Here is a 21,679-nt window from a genome sequence, read left to right as displayed (position 1 = left end):
GTTAGATAAGTCAGAATCTTTTTTTTCCCCATGGTAGAGTGCCAACACCAAGAGGGCATCAGTGGGAGAAGTTTCAAAGGGATATGAGGGACTTTTTTTTATGTACAGAGAGCAATGGTATCTAGAACATGTTGCCAGGGGACATGGTGGACTCAAATACAATCACTTCATTTAAGAGACATTCAGACACATACTTGAATAACCAAGATTATAGGAGGGTGCCGTTCTCATGTGGGCAAATTGACTCAGTGTGGGTGGGCAAGAAGATCAGCACAGGCATGATGGGCTGAATGGCCTGCTTGGACCATGGATTGATGCCTCTAATTAACCGGATGTATGTTAGCTTGTTTATAACTGACAGTGTTAGTCTTGGTGATAGCTAGCATCTTGATAATCTGTGATCATTTACAATGAGTTAATCATTGTATAAGCAAGCAGTGAGGTAATAATTTTAGTGATAGATTTGCTTTGTTAATCTCTCTGATAACCTATATTAACCACAGTCTCTCACAAACTACAGAGGTGCTAACAACTAGGTATTCTGCTGGGATTTGCTTGGTGTTAAATGCTGAGTGTACCAGGGCTGATTAAATTCCAGCAACACACGCAAAATGCTGGAGGAACTCAGCAAGCCAGGCAGCTTCTATGGAAACAAATACAGTTGACGCTTCAGGCTGAGACCCTTCATAAGGACTGGAGTAAAAAGAGATGAGTCAGAGTAGGAAGGTGGGGGAGGGGAGGAAGAAACACGAGGTGATAGGTGAGAGTGAGAGGTGGGGGAAGGAGGAGGGGTGAAGGAAAAAGCTGGGAAGTTGGTTGGTGAGAGAGACACAGGGCTGGAGGAGTGGGAATCTGATTGGAGAGGACTAAAAGCCATAGAAGAAAGAAAAGAGGGAGGAGAACCAGAGGGGGGTGATGGGCAAGTAAGGAGATGAGGTGAGAGGGAAATGGGAATGGGGATTGGTGAAGGGGTGGGATTACTGGAAATTTGAGAAATCGATGTTCATGTCATCTGGTTGAAGGCTACCTTGACAGAATATAAGGTGTTGCTCCTCCAACCTGAATGTGGCCTCATCATGACAGTGGAGGAGGCCAGTGGTCGGCATGTCAGAATGGGAATATGAAGTGGGAATTAAAATGGGTGGCATTTCATTGCTCATTAGGGGTGCTAATCCATTGCAGGTCTTATCCAAAAATATTAGTCAAACCAGGTAATCTGATGGTTGGTGGGACAAATTAGAATGTTGACAATAACTATGGAATAGGATAAAAAACTGAAGTTACAAGGAAAATCAGAAAGAACATGAAAAAGATCTGAGCAAGTACTGAATGTTAATGGTTTAGATCTGAATGTAGGAAAACTTTCGGCTGGGATTGGGTGTAAGTATTAAGTGGTGTTGGTTAATGAATCTCAGGGTGTAAGAACCTGCGTAGTTCTCAAAATATGATAATATCAAAATTAATGTCTCTTAAGCTCTCCGATCATTTGTAGGCAGTGAGTGTGTCATAGTTTTACAGCACAGAAACGGGCCACTCGGCCTATCACACCCATGCTGATCTTTGTTGCCTGTCTACATCAATCCAATCTGCTCACATCAGTCTTTCACCCTTCTACCTATTTAAATCCCAGTCTTTTAAGCATAGGGATTGTATCCTATTCCAGCACCTCCTCTGGTAATGAGTTCCAGATACCAACCAGTCTGTGTGAAACGGAAAACTTACCCTTCAGATCCCTTTGATACTCTGTACCCTTACCTCTTTGTTTTTGATACCCTTACCACAAAAAGGGAATAAGGAAAAACAGCTGGGGAAAAGATCTTTACTGTCTCCCTTTCCTGGCCTCTCATAGTCTTATATGCTGGCCTCAGGCCAGCTCCCACCCCCTTTAACTTCATGGAAAACGAACCAGACTGTGCAATATCTCTCCCCACTTGAGATACATGAGAGTGTATCTCCTCTGCACTCTCTCCAGTGCAGTGTCAGTTTCCCTATAATGTGGGAATCAGAACTGCACAGTAAATGTGGCTGAACCAGTTCCATGATTTCCCAATAATGATGCTCTGTGCTCCGACCAGAGCAGGCAAGCATATCATGTGCCCTACCTACCTGTGAGGCCACTCTCAGGTCTCTCTGTTCCCCTGTTGTCCTACAGTTTCCTGTATACTTCTTACCTGTATTTGACTTGTGGTGTTCTGTGTGATCTGGGGAGTTTGATTATATCTGGGTCTGGGTGTGCAATGGATGGGGTGAGACTGCCACCTCTTGTACTGAACTGATCCCCGTCTCGGTTTCAGGGATTCGCTTCAACCAGGAGCTCATGCAGAAATACCACCCTTGTTTTTGGATAGAGGGAGAGTGGTCCTGCTGTCAACAGTCGGCCAAAAATGCCCCTGGGTGCTGCGTTATCCAAGCGCTGAATGCATGTAAGAGTCTCCTGCTTTTCAAAATCATGGCAGATTCTGCCTCCTCCTCCTTACTTGCTGTCCCTGTGACTTGCACGGTTTTATCCATGCAGTCGGGGCCATACCAATGGAAACAGGCCACTTGCACCAACGTGTCTATGGCTAGCAGTATCGCAAAACCATTTTGTCCCATCTGCCCACGTTTAGCTCTAAACCCCTCCTATCAGTGCGGCACTGAAGGAACGCTGCACTGTAACAGCATGAAACAGGCCCTTCGGCCCATTGAGTCCCTTCCGCTATTTACCACTCAGCTGACCAGCATCCTGTTTTATTTTCATGAACTCCCCCACCCCCACCCCAGGATCCTGCCTTTCATCTACCCACTAGGGGCAAGTCACAGCAGCCAATTACCCTACCAATAGGATGTGGGAGCAGCCGGGGTCACAGGTCAGAATCGAACCCTGGTCTCTGGCACTTGGAGGCTGCTGCTCTACCACTGCGCCCTGAAGTTAAATTAAGGCTGCCCAACAACGTGTGGAAGTGGGGCAGAGATGAAGCCTAAAGTCCCAGGAACCACCCTGGAAAGGATTCTCCCCTGTGACGTTAGGGCATTCACGGGAAACACTGTGTACAGATGCTCCCACAAGGTTGGGAGCAGGAATTACGGGGGGATATTTATTACCAGGGAGGATTCCTCCGATTTTAATGTGGGGATCTACTGTACAGAGGTGAAACGGGATTTTAAATGTAACAGCTTATTTGAGGGAACTGCACTCTGTGACAGAGGGTGCGGTGTTCCCTCAGTAGAACCAGTGGGATTGTGCCCAGCTAACAGTTCACACTGGAGGGAAAGGCTTTTAAGGAAGGAAGGGTATATTATAGTAATCCCAAGATATTTTGCTTGCAGTTCAGTCAGCGGGCACGTCCCGGCGGAAATCCAGGAAGCCTCTCCCACCAACCCCGACGGAGCAGCAGGTGAATGATCGTCCTCTGGAAATCCCATTCTGCACACACCCTCTGGATTCCCCCTAACGCTGTGTCCCTGACACACCCCCCTCCACCCCGATCTCCCTCGCTCTCTCCTCCCCACTCTCTGTAGCCTCCAACCTTTACCTCGGGGGGGTGGGGGGTGTTCTTGCCTCTAAATCTCAGTGCTACCAAGCCACTGAGGTGTGAGGTGTGAGTTAATCGCCAAACCCTAGATGTTTTGGAATGCGTCGCCTTGTCCACTTCGGAGAGGTGATGGCTCCCCCCACTTGGACTCTGTCCAATCTAAACGGGAACGTGTGATGGTGTCCTGTATAAAATGGGCACAGCTGAGCAACAACACCCTGTACCTGGAGTGGGGAGGGAGTAGGCGAGGCATGAAAGACTCCCAGTTCCTCATGGGGGGTGGGGGGGGGGCAGAGAACAGCGGAGAGAGGCCAGAGCTAGAACTGCAGTCTCTCCCCATGGGGCGAGGTTTGTACTCCCCTGCCCACCCACCATCCTCCTGCTCCCTGTATCAGGCGTACCCTGCTTAACTAGACCGTTTAACCCCAGGTAATTTATATGGTTAATTACTAATAGAGAATGAGTTAACAATGATTAACCAGTAAGTGCTACTGATATGGCTCTGGCTCCTGCTTTCCCCCACAGGCCATGAGACAAGCGCCGGCTCCGCAGCCCACCTCAGTAACCAAGAAGGTGGTGGTGGCCCTGTATGACTACCAGATCATGAACCCCGAGGATCTGCCCCTCTGCAAGGACGAGGAGTACTTTGTGCTAGATCACAGTGACCACAACTGGTGGCGGGCGAGGGACGCTCATGGGTGTGTGTGCACGCTCAGGCGCTGGGGTTGGGGGCAGCCTCGGGGGAGTGGGCATTGGGCTCCGGGGAGGGGGGCTGGTTAAAACCATGTGGCCCACCCACAGGAGTGTAGTACCTGGGCCAGGTGGGTGATGTGCGACCCCCAGGAACGCATCGGGGGCAACGTCATCACATTGAATTGTAGCGAGAAAGTTCAGCCGTTCTTGCATCTCCCAGCTTTCGTTTCCTGTGGCGTCTTTGCCTTTATGTCAAATGAAGGAGTGTTGTTGATCTGAGCTCAGCAATACTAAGTGAGTGTGAGTGTGAATCGAAATCAGATTTAACATCACCGGCATACGTCAACACATTCATTGTCTTTTGCAGCAATGCAATACATAATAGTTCAGACTATACATTACAATAAGAAATATATGAATTAAGTAAGTAATGCAACAAAGGGGGAAAGAGCAAACGGAGGGTTGTGAGCATCGGTGTGTGGTCCATTCAGAAATCTGATGACAAAGGGGAAGAAACTTACCCGAAACATTGAGCGCGTGTCTTGTACCCCCTCCTTCATTGTAGCAATGAGAAGAGGACGCGTCCTGGGTGATGGAGGTTCTTAATGACGGGTGCTGCCTTTTTAAAGCATGACCTTTTGAAAATGTGCTCGATACTGGGGAGGCTCGTGCTCATGATGGAGCTGACTGACTTTGCATCTTTCTACAGGATTCGCTTGCATGTGTGCACACCTTATATGTGTGCAAATCTGGATGTATTCTCGTGTTTGAGTGTGCACGTGGCTGCACTGGTGTGCACAGGAATGTGTGAGTGTGAATGTATATCTGCCGATGTGTGCTAGCGTGTGTAAATCTTGCAAAAGCTGCTTTTGGTGAGCCCCGTTTCACCTCTGCCCAGGTCTCGGGGCCGCTGCTGATCAGTCGGGCAGGGGGAGATGGGAAAGTGGGTTCCAGGGGTTCAGGACGAGTGGGTTGTGGGAGAGGACGACGAGTTGAGTGAGGGGGAATGGATCGGGAGTGCTAAAGGAGGGGATGACTGGGATTGTGCAGTGGGTCGGTGGGTGGGCAGTGTGATGATCCACTCTGACAAGTGGCTGGTGAGTGTGCTGTGGTGTTGGTGGCAAGAAGAGGAGTGGTTGAGGGAAACTGACCACTTGCTCTTTCTGTTCTGTTCTGCAGGAGGGAAGGTTTCATCCCCAGTAACTACGTGGTGGAGTCCATAAACCAGCTGGAAACCTACGAGTAAGTTGGTGCAGACAAGGTACCCATTACCTCGGGCCAGGGTCAGTGCACGGCGGTACCCCAGCACCACACTGTGCTTGTCCCTGTCTTCCAGTCACCTGGGCCTGGTTTCTTCCTCAGCCATTTCCCCCCAACCAAATCCCTCACACCCCACCCATCTCTGTGGCCCAGTGGTGGAACCAGGCCTTAAGGGGCCATACAATGAGACCCTGCTCCAAAAGGAACTTTACAAACCTGCAGCTGTGGCACAAGCTCCCATTATGCAGCGCAGCCCTTCTGAGTGTAAAATAGCCCACAGTACAGTCTGTCTGACTGTAACATAGCCCACAGTACAGTCTGTCTGACTGTAACATAGCCCACAGTACAGTCTGTCTGACTGTAACATAGCCCACTGTACCGAGCCTTGCCTCAGTCTGGATTCTGTGGCTGTATCTCGAGAGGGCTGAATCCCACAGCCCCATGACTCTGCCGTGAATTCTTCAGCGGTGGAAGGTCCTGTGCAGTAGTCCTGTCTCTGAGATCGGCCCACTTCCCACGCCAGGCCCTGTCCGAGTGGAAGCTGAGCCAGTTCCTCGCTCGCTCTTCCCTAAGGGAATACCATGGTGTACGTAGGGGCGGACTTGCAGGGTGGTGTTGTGTGTGATGGGACCAGAAGCTCCAATCCTTCTTCCTTCGTTGCAGGTGGTACAATAAAGAAATCACAAGAAGTAAAGCAGAGCAGCTTCTGAAGCAGGAGGTAAACATCATCCCCCCTCCTTCTCTGGGCCGTGCGCCAGTAGAGTTGAACCGCCAGTGAGGAGCAAGTATTTGCAAAACAAGTGACGCCCAGTTTACTGTCCAATATTTCCAGGGCAGGATGCCAGAGGTCAGATCCCCTCTGTGGAGCCCTTGGTGGGTCCTGCACAGGGTAAATCTTCCCTTGTGATGCCACGGAACTGTACAGAACTCATCAGGTTTGGTTTCTGCTTTCCGGCGATCACGTTGCTGCCCAAGGAGTCAGTCTGTCTGGGCCGGGGGGTGGGTGGGGGGGTCGGCACCAAAGTGGTGTTGATTCTGCAGATCGGGCCTGCCAGCCACGGCTGCTTGTGTCCGTATACCCTGTCAGGCGTTGTTCCACGTACGATCGCTTTGGGGCCAGCTCGCCCTTCCCCAAGCCCCCTGCAACTTCCCTAAATGAAGGTTATTTTCAGCCTGTGCTGCCAACAGCCTAGCTGCTCTTGTCCTGGTGTTGTGAATGCCATTGTAATGCCCCCAAACACACCAGGAGCAGGCTTGCTGTTTTGTGTACAAATTGATGCTCCGAGATTCCCTTTGACTTGTCCAGGTCTTCATACGTTTTATAGAAAGGAGGCTTCTACCTCAGCTCTGTATTTACTAAAAGGACGTCAATATAGAATGTGGCATCGTTTTCCTGAGTGCCACTGTGGTGCCCAGCAGTCCCGGAATGCCTCCAGAGAGACCATGGACACCCTGTTCTCCTTCTCCAGATACACTGGAGCACGGATATGTTCTCTGAAGTGAGTCAACTAAAGGGCCTGCTGCCTGGAGATGTGAAGTGGCTAGGCCCAGGAGCAGACCAATGGGGAAGTGCCTTGTGTCGGTCAGCACAGTGATGCGTGCTTTCCTTTGCAGGGAAAGGAAGGTGCCTTTCTCCTCAGGAACTCCAGTCAGCCTGGGAAGTACACAATGTCCGTGCTCAGCAAAGCACCAGGGTAGGTCAATCTGTTTTTACTTTCACTGTTTGACTGTGTGGCAACTTTTCAGAGAGCAGAAACAGCAGCAATGCCAGCCCAGTCACAGGGGGACAGATTCACTACAGGAGACAGAGACCAAGGTGCACACTGTGCTATTCTGTGGGGGTGTTGACTTGTGTTGTCGGTCAGTCAACTCAGACAAGGGGTGAGGAAACAGCTGGTGCTGGAGAGCTTTGAAGATCACCATGAGACATTGCGTGCCTCTTGGACAGGCACACTCACCGCATGTCTTATCACATTTTACCTCAATTTGTACCATCAAATGTTATTTTCTGAATCTGAATTGCTTTTGATGGAACCAGTGATGTCCTCTTCCACTGCCTCCCCAGAGAGTCTGCTCCGCTCTCTCACCGCGGGCGAGTCGGGGACTTTGTGTCCTCTGATTCTGGTCCTCCGACCAGGGGTGTCATGGTCAACCCTATCGGTGTTATCAGAGTCCTGGCACAGCTCCTCTCAGAATATGCTCTTCCTCTTAATAACAGCAGGAACTTGACACATGTCCTTTAGAAACCCCTCTAGTTCTCTATTGTCCCTCCTTTCACTCACAGTTTACAGTGAGAAGATTCTTTTTGTCGTTTAATTCCTTCTCATGAGCAGGTCATAGAGCCACAGAGCTCTACAGCACTGAAACAGGCCCTTTGGCCCATCTATTTCATGCCTAGTCCCATTGACTGCACTTAAACCATAGCCCTCCATACCCCTCTCATCAGTGTACCTATCCAAACTACTCTTAAATGTTGAAATTGAACTTGCAACCTCTACTTCTGCTGGTAGCTCAATCCAAACGTCCACCACCCTTTGAGTGAAGAAGCAACACTCCCGTCATGTTCCCTTTAAACATTTCACATTCACCCTTAACTCATGCCCTCTAGTTCTAATCATACCCAACTCTAGTGGTGCTACACTAAATCATGAGTGTAAGTTTTCTCCTAACTTTGAGACTTTGAATGAGTTTCAATGATCAATTAAGGTAAAGAAGCCCTTAGGATATTTAATATGATAGATTTCAAACTACAGTTTCAGGGGGAGAAGCAAAGTATTACAGTTGAGTAAAGGAGGCATGAGAAAGGAGCTGGAAGGGGACCCAACCAAAGATGACAGTAGTGTAGCGATGGCAGGAGTATCTGGGAGCAATCTGGAAGATGCTGGGCAAACTCATCTCAAAGAAGACATAGTCCAAAGGGGGATGAGGCAATGGTGGCTGACCTGGACAGCGCAAAACCAAAAAAGATACAAAATGCAATATTGCAAAAACTAGTGGAAAGTTACAGAACTGGGAAGTTTTAAAGGCAACAGAAGACAATAGAAAAAGGGGAGAAAGGGCAAAATATGTGGGTAAGACAGCTAGCAAAAGGGAATAGCAAACATTATTTTCTGATACCTAAAGAGTAAAACAGAGACAGGAATGGACATTGGACTGCTGGAAAATTACACTGTAGAAGTAGAAACGAGGAACAGAGAAATCACAGATGAACTGAGTAAGTATTTTGCATCAGATTTCACTGTAGAAATCGCGAGCAATATGTCAGTAATTCAAGAGAGCCAGGAGGCAGAAGTGAGTGCACTCTGTTATTCAGGAGAGGTGCTTGGGTAGCTAGGAGATCTGAAGGTGGTTAACTCATCAGGACCAGATGGACTACACTCCTGGGTTCTGACAGAAGATAGTGTAGGCATGAGTAGAGATTGTTCAAGAATCACTAGAGTCCGGCAATGTTCCAGAGGACTGGAAAATTACAAATATCGCTCCACTCATTAGGAAGGAAGGGAGGCATAAGACAGGAAGTCATAGGGCAGTTAGCCTGACTTCAGTGGTTGGGAAGACTTTAGAGACCATTATTAAAGATGAAATTTCTGGGTAATTGGAAATTACCAGGTTTCGTTATTACCATCATGAGGTTCATAGTCAGAGTGGCTTACTGAAGGGGAGATCGTGCCTGGCAAATCTGCTGGAATTCAGTGGATATTGTTTACGTGGATTGGTCAAAGGCTATTGACAACGCACCATATATGAAGCTGCTAAATAAGATAACAGCCTATGCATTACAGGAAAGATCCCAGGGTGGGTAAAAGATTGGCCGACTGGCAGGAGGCAAAGAGTGGGAACAAAGAAACACTGGCTTTCTGCCGGTGACTAGTGGTGTTCTGCAGGGGATGGTGCTGGGACCGCTTCTTTTTACATCATGTCAATGGTTTGGATGATGGAACTGATGGCTTTGTGGCAAGTTTGTGGACATACAGAGGCACAAGTAGTGTTGAAAAAGCAGGGAGTCTGCGGAAGAACTTAGATAAGAGAATGGGTAAAAAAATGGCAGATGGACTTTGGTGTAGTAAAGCTTATGGTCATGCAGCTTGGTAGAAGGACCAACGGTGTAGGTTATTTTCTAAATGGGGAGTGGATTCAGAAATCAAAACTGCAAGGGGACTTGTGAGTCCTAGTGGAAGATTCTTGAAGGTTAACTTGGGTCAATAGTAAGGAAGGTAAATGCAGTGCTAGCATTCATTTGGAAAGGACTACAATATAACTGCAAGGAGGTAAGGCTAAATGTCAGACCTCATTTGGATTACTTGGAACAGTTTTGCGCCCCTTATCTGAAGAAGGACCTGCTGGTGTTGGAGAGGGTCTGGTGGCGGTTTCGAGGCTGATTTGGGGAATGAGAGTGTTAATGTGTGAGGAATGCTTGATTGCTCTGGGTGTGCTGACTGGAGTTCATAAGAACATTGAAACCTATTGAATGTTGATAGAGTGTATATAGAAAGCCCAGACAGAGTGTATGTGGAGAGGACATTTCCCACAGTGGGAGAGTCTAGGACCAGAGGGCATAGCCCCAGAATAGAATTCATCCCTTTAGGACAGAATGAGGAGGAAGTTCTTTAGCAAATGGTGGTGAATCCGTAGAATGCAATGCCATAGATGGCAATGCAGGCCAGGTCACTTAAAACAGAAGTTGATAAGTTCTTCACTAGTAAGAGTGTCAAAGGCTATGGGGAGAAGGCAAGAATTTGGGGATGAGTGGGAATTATAAATCAGTCACAATTGAATGGAAGAACAGACTCAATGGGCTGAATGGCCTACTTCTGCTCTTACGTCTTCTGAGTTTATGGTCTTATAATCCCAAAAACATTGATATCAATTGGAATCAAGGGTAGCAGACCAATCGTAGGCAGTGTAGAAGATAGTAACTGATGAGGGAATCATCTCAGCTCCATTACGATGCCACGGGAACTATTTTGGGCAGATAAAGGCCCATCCATCTTCAACAGCTTCACCAACTCGTGCAGAGGTGGGCATGTTCCGCTTGTCGTGTGCAAACAATGTTCTTGCATGGATGGATTTCTGCACATGAGCATTTCCAACCATAGAATCTGTTCCTAGCACTGACATTGAAAAGCAGCCCCTCCCCCCACCCCAACCAACAATGTCCAGGCCCAGGGAGGGTAGCAAGATTGTCAATGTAATTTGTGTGGTTACAGTGGTAGTACATTATTCCCCAGGCTCATAGATGAGGTAAAGATTCAGCGTCACTATCTACAACATCAATAAGCCTGGATATAATACAATAGTCTCCACTTGCTCACTGTCAGGCTGCTCCCTCATTTTCATAAAGGGTCAATGCATACATGGTCTTTTGCCCAGGGTTGGGAAACCAAGACATAGAAAGCATAGATTTCTAGATGAGAGGGAAAAGATTTAATAGGAACCCGAGGGGCAACTTTTTAAACTCAGAGTGTGCTGCGAATATGGAATGAGCTGTCAGAGGCAGGTACATTAAAAAGCGTTTTGACAGGTACCTGGATAAGAGAGGCTCGGAGGGATATGACCAACTGTGGGCACAGGAGACCAGCTTAGATGGTAATCTTGGTCTGTCTGCACTAGTTGGGCTAAATCCTCTGTTTCTGTGCTCAATGACTCTATGACACTCTGTGATTTTCTAGCAAAAAGCTTCCACTTTGCAGCCCCTCCAGCACCCCGGACGGTTTTTATTCCATTGACTACAGTGGATGTATTGTACATCACTCACAAAATACAACCACTCCAGCACATCTGCTCTCACCAGAGGAACAAGGGCAACAGGCACAATAGAGGCAGCAGCTCTTCCAACCCAGGACCAGGGGCAACAGGCACAATAGAGACAGCAGCTCTTCCAACCCAGGACCAGGGGCAACAGGCACAATAGAGACAGCAACTCTTCCAACCCAGGACCAGGGGCAACAGGCACAATAGAGACAGCAGCTCTTCCAACCCAGGACCAGGGGCAACAGGCACAATAGAGACAGCAGCTCTTCCAACCCAGGACCAGGGGCAACAGGCACAATAGAGACAGCAGCTCTTCCAACCCAGGACCAGGGGGCAACAGGCACAATAGAGACAGCAGCTCTTCCAACCCAGGACCAGGGGCAACAGGCACAATAGAGACAGCAACTCTTCCAACCCAGGACCAGGGGCAACAGGCACAATAGAGACAGCAGCTCTTCCAACCCAGGACCAGGGGCAACAGGCACGATAGAGACAGCAGCTCTTCCAACCCAGGACCAGGGGCAACAGGCACGATAGAGACAGCAGCTCTTCCAACCCAGGACCAGGGGCAACAGGCACGATAGAGACAGCAGCTCTTCCAACCCAGGACCAGGGGCAACAGGCACAATAGAGACAGCAGCTCTTCCAACCCAGGACCAGGGGCAACAGGCACAATAGAGACAGCAGCTCTTCTAACCCAGGACCAGGGGCAACAGGCACAATAGAGACAGCAGCTCTTCCAACCCAGGACCAGGGGCAACAGGCACAATAGAGACAGCAGCTCTTCCAACCCAGGACCAGGGGCAACAGGCACGATAGAGACAGCAGCTCTTCCAACCCAGGACCAGGGGCAATAGGCACGATAGAGACAGCAGCTCTTCCAACCCAGGACCAGGGGCAACAGGCACGATAGAGACAGCAGCTCTTCCAACCCAGGACCAGGGGCAACAGGCACAATAGAGACAGCAGCTCTTCCAACGCAGGCATATATGCTCCTGATGAATATAAACACATTTACTCATTCCTCAGGGGCCCAAGTAACAAATCTCTACACACACCATCAGAGAACTGCCATTTCTTGAAGGCCAACTGTTTCACCCTTGGTGGCTACAGTTGGGTTCTTGGTATGAATAAAAGGAAACCGTAGCCTCTATACCTCTGCCCCCAGTTCACTTGGATACCAGCCTCCGTCTCCACCCCCTACCCAGTCTGATTTTACCACCAAATGTAAATAAGATGTAGCTAGTGCAAAGACTATTTGCATCAAATGAAAGAGCCTGTGTTCTGACAATGGAGACATATTTTCCTTTGCGAGGGTCTTTGCATATTGTATTCAGTGTGGTTACAGCAGGAGGTTCAGTACCAGAGAGGATTTGCCTAGGGTGAAAAGCATAACAAATCAGCCACTATTCTCCAAATCTTCCTCATCCAAATTACACCCAGTGTGAATTCTACAGAACTGGAAAGAACAGTTCATTGTGGGGTGGCCACTGTCTTTGTACCTGTTCTTCCATCCTGCTCAGTAGCACAATTAACACCAGCGCTGCAAGTTCAGTTCAAAATCAAAGTCAAGCCGACTGTTATATGCAGGAAATGAGGTTGAAAGAGCACAGAAATAAATTACAAGGACATTGCCGGTTCTGGAGGACAAAACTTGTCAGGAAAGATTGAACAGGTTAGGACTTTATTTTGTGGAATGTTGAAGACTGAGGGACGATTTAATAGAGGTATGCAAGATTATGAGGGGTATTGATAGGGTAAATGCAAGCAGGCTTTTTCCACTGAGGTTGGGTGGGAATACAACTAGAGGTCATGTGATAAGGGTGAAAGGTGAAAAGTTTAAGGGGAATGTGAGGAGAAACTTCTTCACTCAGAGTGTCGTGGGAGTGCAAGTGGTGTATGCAAGCTCAATTTCAACATTTAAGAGAAGTTTGGATAAGTACATGGATGGTAGGGGTATGAAGGGCTATGGTCCTGGTGCAGCTCGATGGGAGTAGGCAGTTTAAATGGTTTGACATGCACTAGATGGGCTGATAGGCCTGTTTCTGTGCCATACTTGTCTATGACTCGAAGTACAATGTAAAACTTCCTGCAGCATCACAGGCACCTGTCATCAAAGACACAATATTCACAAGAAAATCGTGATTTAACGTACCAAATTTTACGAAGAGCACAATTATAACAAAAGGAAACACTAAGTCCCTTGTCGTGCAGTGTCCAGAGTGGTCGGACTGTAGTGATTAGGGTTGTGAAAGCAGGCACAAGAACTGAATGGCTGAAGGGAACTTAAATCTGGTGGCGAGGGACTTGAGGCTTCTGTACGTTCTCCTCAACCGTAGCTGCAAAAAGATGGCGTTGCTCGGACAGGGAGGGTTAGTGATGTTAAATGTTGCCTTCTTGAGGCAGTACCTCATGTGAGTGAGGAGAGGTGTGCCCGTGATGTAAGGGGCTTACTCCTCTATGCTCTGCAGTTTCTTATGTTACTGCACATCAAATTGCCGTACCATTAATGATGCAAACAGTCAGGATACCCCCAATTTTACAGCAGACCACAAGTGTTCACACCTCTGTGAAATAAGTGTTTTTTTTATGATTCAAGGCTAGATATGATCCCTCCGCCTCTGTGGTTGCTGAAAGCATCTCCTGAAACTGCTGTTTTGAACGTGCTGTAACACAGGCAGCCAGTGCCAGCCCGAGTGAGGTTTGAGGTGAAAAGGGTGGCGGGTAGGGGATGTGAAAGAGACCCGGGCAACAGCTTCTTTCACACAGTGGGTGGTGAGTACATGAAACAAGTAGCAAAGGCTGGTAGAAAGCAGCATTTAAAAGATTATTGGAGAGTAACACAGATAGGAAAAATTTGAAAGGATATGGGACAAACATAGACAAATGTGTGGTTTGGAATAACCCAGAGAGACAATGGTAGAGGCTGGTACAATTACAATATTATAAAGATATTTGGACAGTAACATGGATAGGAAAGGTTTAGAGGAACGTGGGCCAGCCCAAGGCTGATGGGACTAGCTCAGTTAGTCAGCTTGATTGGCGTGGATGGGTTTGGCGGCAGGACCTCTTTCAGAGCTCTGTCGATCTGTGACTGTGCTCCAACCAGACCAGGTGACGTTCTGACCAAGTCTGGGTGGTGGGCAGGTCACATGAGAAACAGAAGTTGGTAGACTGGGGCTTGTGTTTCAGCTGCAGAGTGCCAACGATGCTGGAACTGGCACTGATCAAGTGCATGCTGCAGATGGAGACCAGTTCTCCTTACTACATCCTATCAACATATCCCTCCATCACTAGTACCCACACCCTTCTCCTCACAGAATCCAGATAAGGAGTAATCATTCAGGACCTTCCAGCCTCCTCTGGCTCCATGCAAAGACTACACTTTGTAATAAGGAGACCATTCTTTCACTCTCTACCACCTTGCTCCTAAGATAGATAAGAAGGACTTTGGATATAACCAGCTAGAGGAGTTTCACTGGCCTCTGAATTTCCCTCTTTAATACTATGCTCCACTCTCTATATTCCTCAGGATTATTACAATGGCTCTGGTGGCATCTTTACATCAACAGTGGATGGAGGAAAATACCAGAGACTGCAGATGCTGGAATCTGGAGTGAAAAAACAAGATGGTGGAGGAACAGGGGGTCAGGAGTATCTATGAAGGGAAATGGATATAATGGGAGATATATCAGGCTGAGATTCATCATTTGGACTGAAAGACTGAGGGGAGGGAGCCAACAGGAAAACTTGAGGGAAAGGGGAGGGGTAAGAGGTAGCAGGCGATAGAAGGGATAGGCAGTGGGAGGACAGCATAGCGACAAGAGCTGGCTGGTGATACGTGGAGGCGACGCAGGGCTAAAGATGATGGAATCTCATGAGGGAGGTGGGGAGGGCGGAGGAAGATGGTCGAAGAGGGGAAGTGGTGAGAGGAGTGTATTGGTGATGGGCAGATGGAGAGGGTGGATGGGGGGAAAGAAATCGATGCAGGTTAGGGTGAACTTAGAAAGAACTCGGTAGATGAGGAGGTGAGAGACAAAGGGGGAGTGGAATTAGTTTACCAGAAACTGGAGAAGTTACTGTTCTCATCTTTGGGTTGTAGACTACTCAGGCAGAATATGAGATCCTGTTCCTAGAGTTTGTGTTCAGCCTCAGCAGAGGCGGCCGGGGACAGATTCCCTTCTCTGAAGGACGTTGGAAAATCAGATGAGTTTTATTCCAGTCAGTGTATTGTGTGGGCGCTGCTGGTGATTGCAGTTGTTAAAAACAGCTGCTGTCACGGGATTTGAATTTACATCTTGGATTAGCCACCGAGCAACACAAGCAGTGTGCTGTACCTCGTGAGTGCTGATCAGAGAAAGTGCTTAGTGGAGTGACGTGTAGTCAGAGGTGGCGGAAAAGCATGTGAGATTTTGGGTTTCTGACAATTCGACGCGTGACAATCTGTACCCGGTGGTGAGGACAAGGAGTTTGTTTATTTACTGATTGAGATACGACGGGCCCTTCCAGCCTTTTGAGTGGAGCTGCCCAGCAACCCTCGATTTAACCCCAGCGGGGCAATTTACAATGGTCCATAACCCACTAACCAGTACGTCCTTGGACTGTGGGAGGAAACCCACACATCTCCATGGGGACGATGTACAGGCTTCTTACAAATGACACTGTCAGAACTGAACTCCAAAATCCAACAGCCTGAGCTGTAGTGGCATTGTGCTACCATGGCACCCAAGTTGGAGGGTAGTGGATGAAACTTGTTGTAGAATGGTGAGGCTGAAAGGGTTGAAGTGAGGAGATAGAAACAAAGGGGGAGGAACGTTGAGGAGGCAGAGTGATTGAAGAGCGGGGATGCTGCTGAATCACTGTTAGTTTTGTGTGCCGCTGTTCCTCAGCTTGCAGAACACCACGAGCAAAGTCATAAAGCAAAGAAGTTGTTTGTGAGGCTGCTAATTCGGGACATCCTGTGCACAGATGTCACTCTCAGGTTCCGCTCAACTGGGCCAACTGCACCTTGCCCCTTGGCATCTTCCTGTGGCGGAGAGGCAGCAGACCATGACAAAGGGGGAAGTGGAACCATGAGCTGGTGCTGAATTTCACTGTGAAACATCCACTGCCAGCAGCAGATTTACATTGTAAATTAACGACCCACAACTCGCTGGCTTTACATGTGATCCCCCGTGATACTGTGTGACGGACACACCCCATTTTGCACTGACGATGCAACACACAAAATGCTGGAGGAAGTCAGCAAGTGGGGCAGCATCCATAGAGAGGAATAAGAAGTTAACGTTTCAAGCCAAGCTGCTTTGTCGTTTCCAGAATCTCTGGTGTTTATACTGACAGTGGTCCTTCCTGTGGCACAAGGAGCTTGTGGTTAGATATCAATTTTTCTGATCTGGAATTCTCCTCGTTCTCCTCTCCACACCAACAAACCCCCAAGGTCTCACCGATTCCAGGCTCTGACCCCCAAGTACCGGGTGAGATCTGAAATGCTTCTCTTGTGAAATAAACTGCATTTGCCGAACACTCAGAACTAGCTGCATGCAGCACAGTCAGGTTTCCGCAAGCATTAATAACCGTCTGATTTACATAATCAAACCAATGGTGACTGGTTTTAAATAGCATCGAAATTTCCCTTCTGCACCAGCTCTCCTTAAGTACGGAGAAAAAAGATCGTCAAGTGCCTTTGGAAAGTGTCCTTCCCATTCTAACCATCTCCCAAGGGTGCTCAGAGCTGGGGAGCTGCTCCCATAGGCACCCACAAATGGGAACTAGGTCTAGTTATGGGATAAACCTAGACACCGGTATGTAGCAGAACACCTCTCCAGATGCTGTCTCTCTGTATACTAAGAACACATAGCTGATCGCTGGTGTATCGGCATCTGCACTGGAGTTCAAGGCAAGCAGTCCCAGGTTTGATCCTGGCTACCTTATAACTCTCAAGAGCTCTCTCTGATCCTTGCTTCTTAAATCTTAAGTATGCTTCCTTCTTCCTTTTGACTAGATGTCTCAATGTTTTGGCCTCCTCTGGTCCTCCCCCGCTTCAATGGGGCATACCTATCTAGAACCCTATGCAAGTGCTCTCTAAACAATCTCAATTTCTGTTGTGCATCTCCCTGAGTATATTTGTTCCCAATTTACACTCTCAAGTTTCTGCCTAATAGCATCATAATTCATTCCAATTAAATAGTTTCCCACACAAAATGCTGGAGGAACTCGGTGAGTCAGGCAGCCTCTGTGGAAAAGAATAAACAGGCCTTGGGCTGAGGCCCTTCATCAGGACTGACCTGGTGAGCTCCTCCAGCATTTTTTGTGTGTGTTGCCTTGGATTTCCAGCATCTGCAGACCTTCTCCTGTTTGTAAATACTTTTGCATACCATCTGCTCCTATCCATAGCCAAGGCTATGTTAAAGGTCAGGAAGATGTGGTCACTGTCTCTGAAATGCTCAGCCACTGAGAATTCTCTCACCTGGCCAGGTCCATTGCCTAGTACTAGATCCAGTATGACCTCTCCTCTAGTCAACCTGTCCACATATTGTGACACATCAGAGAAGTGCTGACCCACCAGAATCTTTGGCACTAAGAAGGTGCCAATCAATGTTAGGGGAGCTGAGGTCACCCATGGCAACAGCCCTGCTATTTTTGCACCTTTCCAAAATCTGCCCCCTGATTTGCTCCTCAGTGTCGTTGTTGCTACTGGTGATGGAGCTGGGGGTGGGAGGAGGGGGTGAAGTCTATAAAATACCCCAATAGAGTGATTGCTTCCTTGCTGTTTCTGTCTTACACCCACTTGAACGTACACCATTCCTCCAGGATGTCCTCCCATTCTGCAGCTATGATACTGTTCCTGATTTTTGTGCAGGTGGTACACATTACAGCCACCGTTCACAGGCAAAACTTCAAAGTACGTTTATTATCACCGTATGTATACATTGTACAGCCTTGAGATTCATCTGCATACAGACAGCCACAAAGCAAAGAAACCCCAAAGGTCAGGTGTTGATCATTATTCTGGATAACTTTGTAAGGTGAACGTGTGGAGAATAAATCAGTTCACATAGGATGAGGGTAAATGTTCGCATGCTGTACCTGTCTACGCCTGTATGACGTTGGTTTCCTCCAGATAGGGGTGAAGTACCCATCACGTTCCTCTACTTGCTGGCGATCAGGTGAAATTCTGTGTAACTGAGCACTGATACTAGCCTTCTCTCCACGTTCTTCTTTGCCACCAGGGAACAGAGCGGTAAAGTCAAACACTACACAGTGTGTGTGACACCCAACAACCAGTACTACCTTGCAGAGAAACACACGTTCAACACAATTCCCGAGCTGATCAACTATCACCAGCACAACGCAGCAGGTACAGTCAATGATAGACCTCCCCCACTGTCCTGTGCAGCTCAGTACCGACAGTGTTTTCCAGAGGGTAATATTCAGAATCAGAATCAGGCTTATTATCACTGAAATTTGTTGTTTTGTGACACCGGGATAGTGCTATACATAAAAATATATTATAAGCTTATTTATGAAAACTTAGTTTAAAAACAGAGCAAAGTAGTGAGGTAATGAACATGAGTTCATGGACCATTCAGAGATCTGATGGCAGAGAGGAAGAGGCTTTCCCTAAAATGTTGAGTGTGCGTCTTCAGGCTTCTGCACCTCCATCCTGATGGCAGTAAAGAGAAGTGGTCATGACTTGGGTGGGACTCCTTAATGATGAATGCTGCCTTCTTGAGGCATCAATGTTTGGAAGATGTCCATGGTGAAACCAGCTGAGTTTACAACCCCCGACTTTTCCTCCCTGAAGTTCAGAGTCAATTCCTTGTTCTTACTGATGTTGAGTGCAAGGTTGTTGTTGTGACACACTTCAAACAGCTGATCTAGCTCACTCCTGCTCGGCGTCGGCCGAGTCAACACCAGCAGCCTTCCCTCCTGAGGCAGAAGGTTGGGGGATTACATATACCAACATGTGAGAGGCAGAGACAGGGGACAGCGAGAGTCTTTTTCACAGGGTTAGAATGTCAAATATAAGAGGCCACAACTTTACGGTGAGGAGATTTACAAGACGAGTTGCTCATACAGGGAGGGGAAGGTGCCTGAAATGTACTGACAGGGGAGGTGATTGGCCCAAAAGTTCTTCATGTTGTCTCAGCGAGGCTGGCTGAAATGTACTGTTGAGTGCTGAATTTGGGCATCTCTGCTCGTCTGCTCTTGATGGAAACGTTGCTCCTAGCAACATTTGATGAACGCACTGTTTTGTTGGTCCGCTGCAGGTCTTGTTACGAGGCTACGTCACCCTGTATCTTGGCAGACGAAAAAGGCCCCTTTGACAGCAGGATTTGGTTATGGTAAGTCTTGGCTTTTATGCTTCAAATTTTCCCCAGAATTCCATATAATCCACAACACAACCTCATTCAGTCCTCTTATCTTTCTTTGTCTTAATCCCACCAGTGTTGTTGTTCAGAAACACTTCATTCCCTTCTTAGCCAATCAGTGATGGGCAATGAATGAGGCGTGGAATGAAGGATTCCGGCGGGAATTGTATTTAGACTCCGCTCGCAGCTGTGAGCCATGGAATAGCAGAACGCTACATGCATAAATTTGAAAGACAAATAACAAGATCAAAGTGACTTAAATTGGGGTGACCTTGACATTAGCAAATTCGTCCTGTTGAACAATTAGAAATTCCTGGAATGTGTCCATAGATTATATCACGGATCAAGATCATTTAGATCACCACGTTCACGCCAACCACCAAAGACACATCTGAACTAATCCCATTTACCGGGACTTGGTCGATGGCCTTCAGGGCCTTAGGAAGTCAAGAGCAGATTCAGATATTGCTGAATTACTGTGAAAGTCATTGCCTCCACCAACCTTTGTGACACTGTGTTCCAGTCGCAATTACACTTTAGGGAAATAATGTTCTTAAGGTCTCCTCTGAACCTCTTATTCCTCACCTTAAGCTTTTTCCCTCTGGCTGTAGACCATTCGTAGATGTAATTCTTACTTCCCTAAGTTATTGTGTGTTATGTGTACTGCAGTGCCTCACACGCTTGTCTGGAGAAACATTGTCTTAATTGACGTTATACATGTGTATAGTTCAATGGCAGTAAAATGACTTGACTTGGCTTGACATCTCAGTTACGGGTAAAGGTTTCTACTGCGTTTATCCCTTTCATGGTTTTGTGGAAGTCCATCAGATCCCTTCTCGCTTCCTCCACTCAAGGAAAACAAACACGATATAATTTCCATAAAAAAATATCCCAGCATCAACCAGGAGTCAGTCTACATTAGATTTAGTCTTTGGAAGTGGACTAGAACTGTAACAACATTTTGGTGTATGAATGTTTATCTGAAAGGGGCCATTATTATAGAATATATTGCATGCATTTGCTGGTTGCTGTACTTTAAGAAGGATCTGGCTGTAGAGAGTGCAGAGGAGATTCACCAAGAGAAGAAAGAATTTGTAAGGGGATCTGCAGGGTAAGTTATTTTACACCGAGCAGTGTTGATATCTGGGACATGCTGCTGATGGAGGTGGTGGAATCAGATACAATTACTGTGTTTAAGACATTAAGACAGATACCTTCCACTAACCCAGTCCCCAGGAAGCCAGTGTGTCCTTTCTATTCCAATGTCTGCCATATTAAACAAAGTCAGATTTATTTATTGTGACCATGAGAAAGTCTGCAGATGCTGGAAATCCAAAGCAACACCCACAAAACACTTGGAGGAACTCAGCCGGTCAGGCAGCATCATGGAAATGACATTTCAGACCAAGAATCTTCTTCAGCAGCAATTATTGTGCTACCTTGTTCTGGTTTTCTTCTGACTTGTAATCAAAATCTACTCCTTGTCCAGCCCCATTTGAAGGATCGATCCTAAATTCACACCATTTGCTAGCCTTACTAATCTTAAAACTAACACGGTTCTGAATTTTAATAAAGTGTAAAACCACAAAGAAAATGAAGCATGTATGACTATAATAATGAAAATATATTATAATCCTTTTAGTTGAACATACATTTTCTTGGGAACAGCTTTAGTAAGTTTCCTCAGCTCTTGCTGAATCATCCACCACCAGCGTTCTAAAAATTCTGCATTTTTGCAAAACCAGTGGTTAAAAAATAAAGTTAATTTTTATCAGTGTTTGGAACCATTGTGCTGGGGAAGATTGAGACCGATAGGCTCAGGCATTCTTCTTTCTGAAAATCCATAATGAAGTTTTGCATTAGGATTGAGAATTGCGACATTGCCTCTGCAGTGGTGACTTTGGTAAACACAGCTCTGCAGGATCTGGTGCAACTTTTAACTCACAAACCGAGTTCGATGCTTGCAGAAAGCATGCCGTTGACACATCAGCTGAGATCCATGGTGCTGGTAGGCAGCTGCAAATCTCCCAGTTCCTTGTGAAACCCAGAATGTGGAGGAGAAACCTCACAACGACCAGCAAGGGTTCA

General features: G+C 47.3%; 1 protein-coding gene across 2 annotated transcripts in view; it reads left to right on the top strand.

Moving 5' to 3' along the window:
- btk (Bruton agammaglobulinemia tyrosine kinase) overlaps positions 1 to 21,679 on the top strand; it is a 99,432-nt gene that overhangs the window by 50,319 nt on the left and 27,434 nt on the right. Inside the window, exons 5-12 of one of the 2 annotated variants that reach the window (XM_059977359.1) lie at positions 2,295 to 2,423; positions 3,310 to 3,377; positions 4,041 to 4,213; positions 5,388 to 5,450; positions 6,132 to 6,186; positions 7,083 to 7,162; positions 18,449 to 18,576; positions 19,490 to 19,564. In XM_059977359.1, the coding sequence (XP_059833342.1) occupies positions 2,295 to 2,423; positions 3,310 to 3,377; positions 4,041 to 4,213; positions 5,388 to 5,450; positions 6,132 to 6,186; positions 7,083 to 7,162; positions 18,449 to 18,576; positions 19,490 to 19,564 (771 nt within the window). The remainder of the gene's footprint in view (positions 1 to 2,294; positions 2,424 to 3,309; positions 3,378 to 4,040; positions 4,214 to 5,387; positions 5,451 to 6,131; positions 6,187 to 7,082; positions 7,163 to 18,448; positions 18,577 to 19,489; positions 19,565 to 21,679) is intronic. The other variant, XM_059977361.1, reaches the window with a different exon arrangement.

The sequence above is a fragment of the Hypanus sabinus genome, chromosome 8 (assembly GCF_030144855.1).
Source record: "Hypanus sabinus isolate sHypSab1 chromosome 8, sHypSab1.hap1, whole genome shotgun sequence".
In the NCBI taxonomy this organism is placed as follows: Eukaryota; Metazoa; Chordata; class Chondrichthyes; order Myliobatiformes; family Dasyatidae; genus Hypanus; species Hypanus sabinus.
Note: the sequence above shows the minus strand (reverse complement) of the source record. Positions and strands in the feature narration are given on the sequence as shown.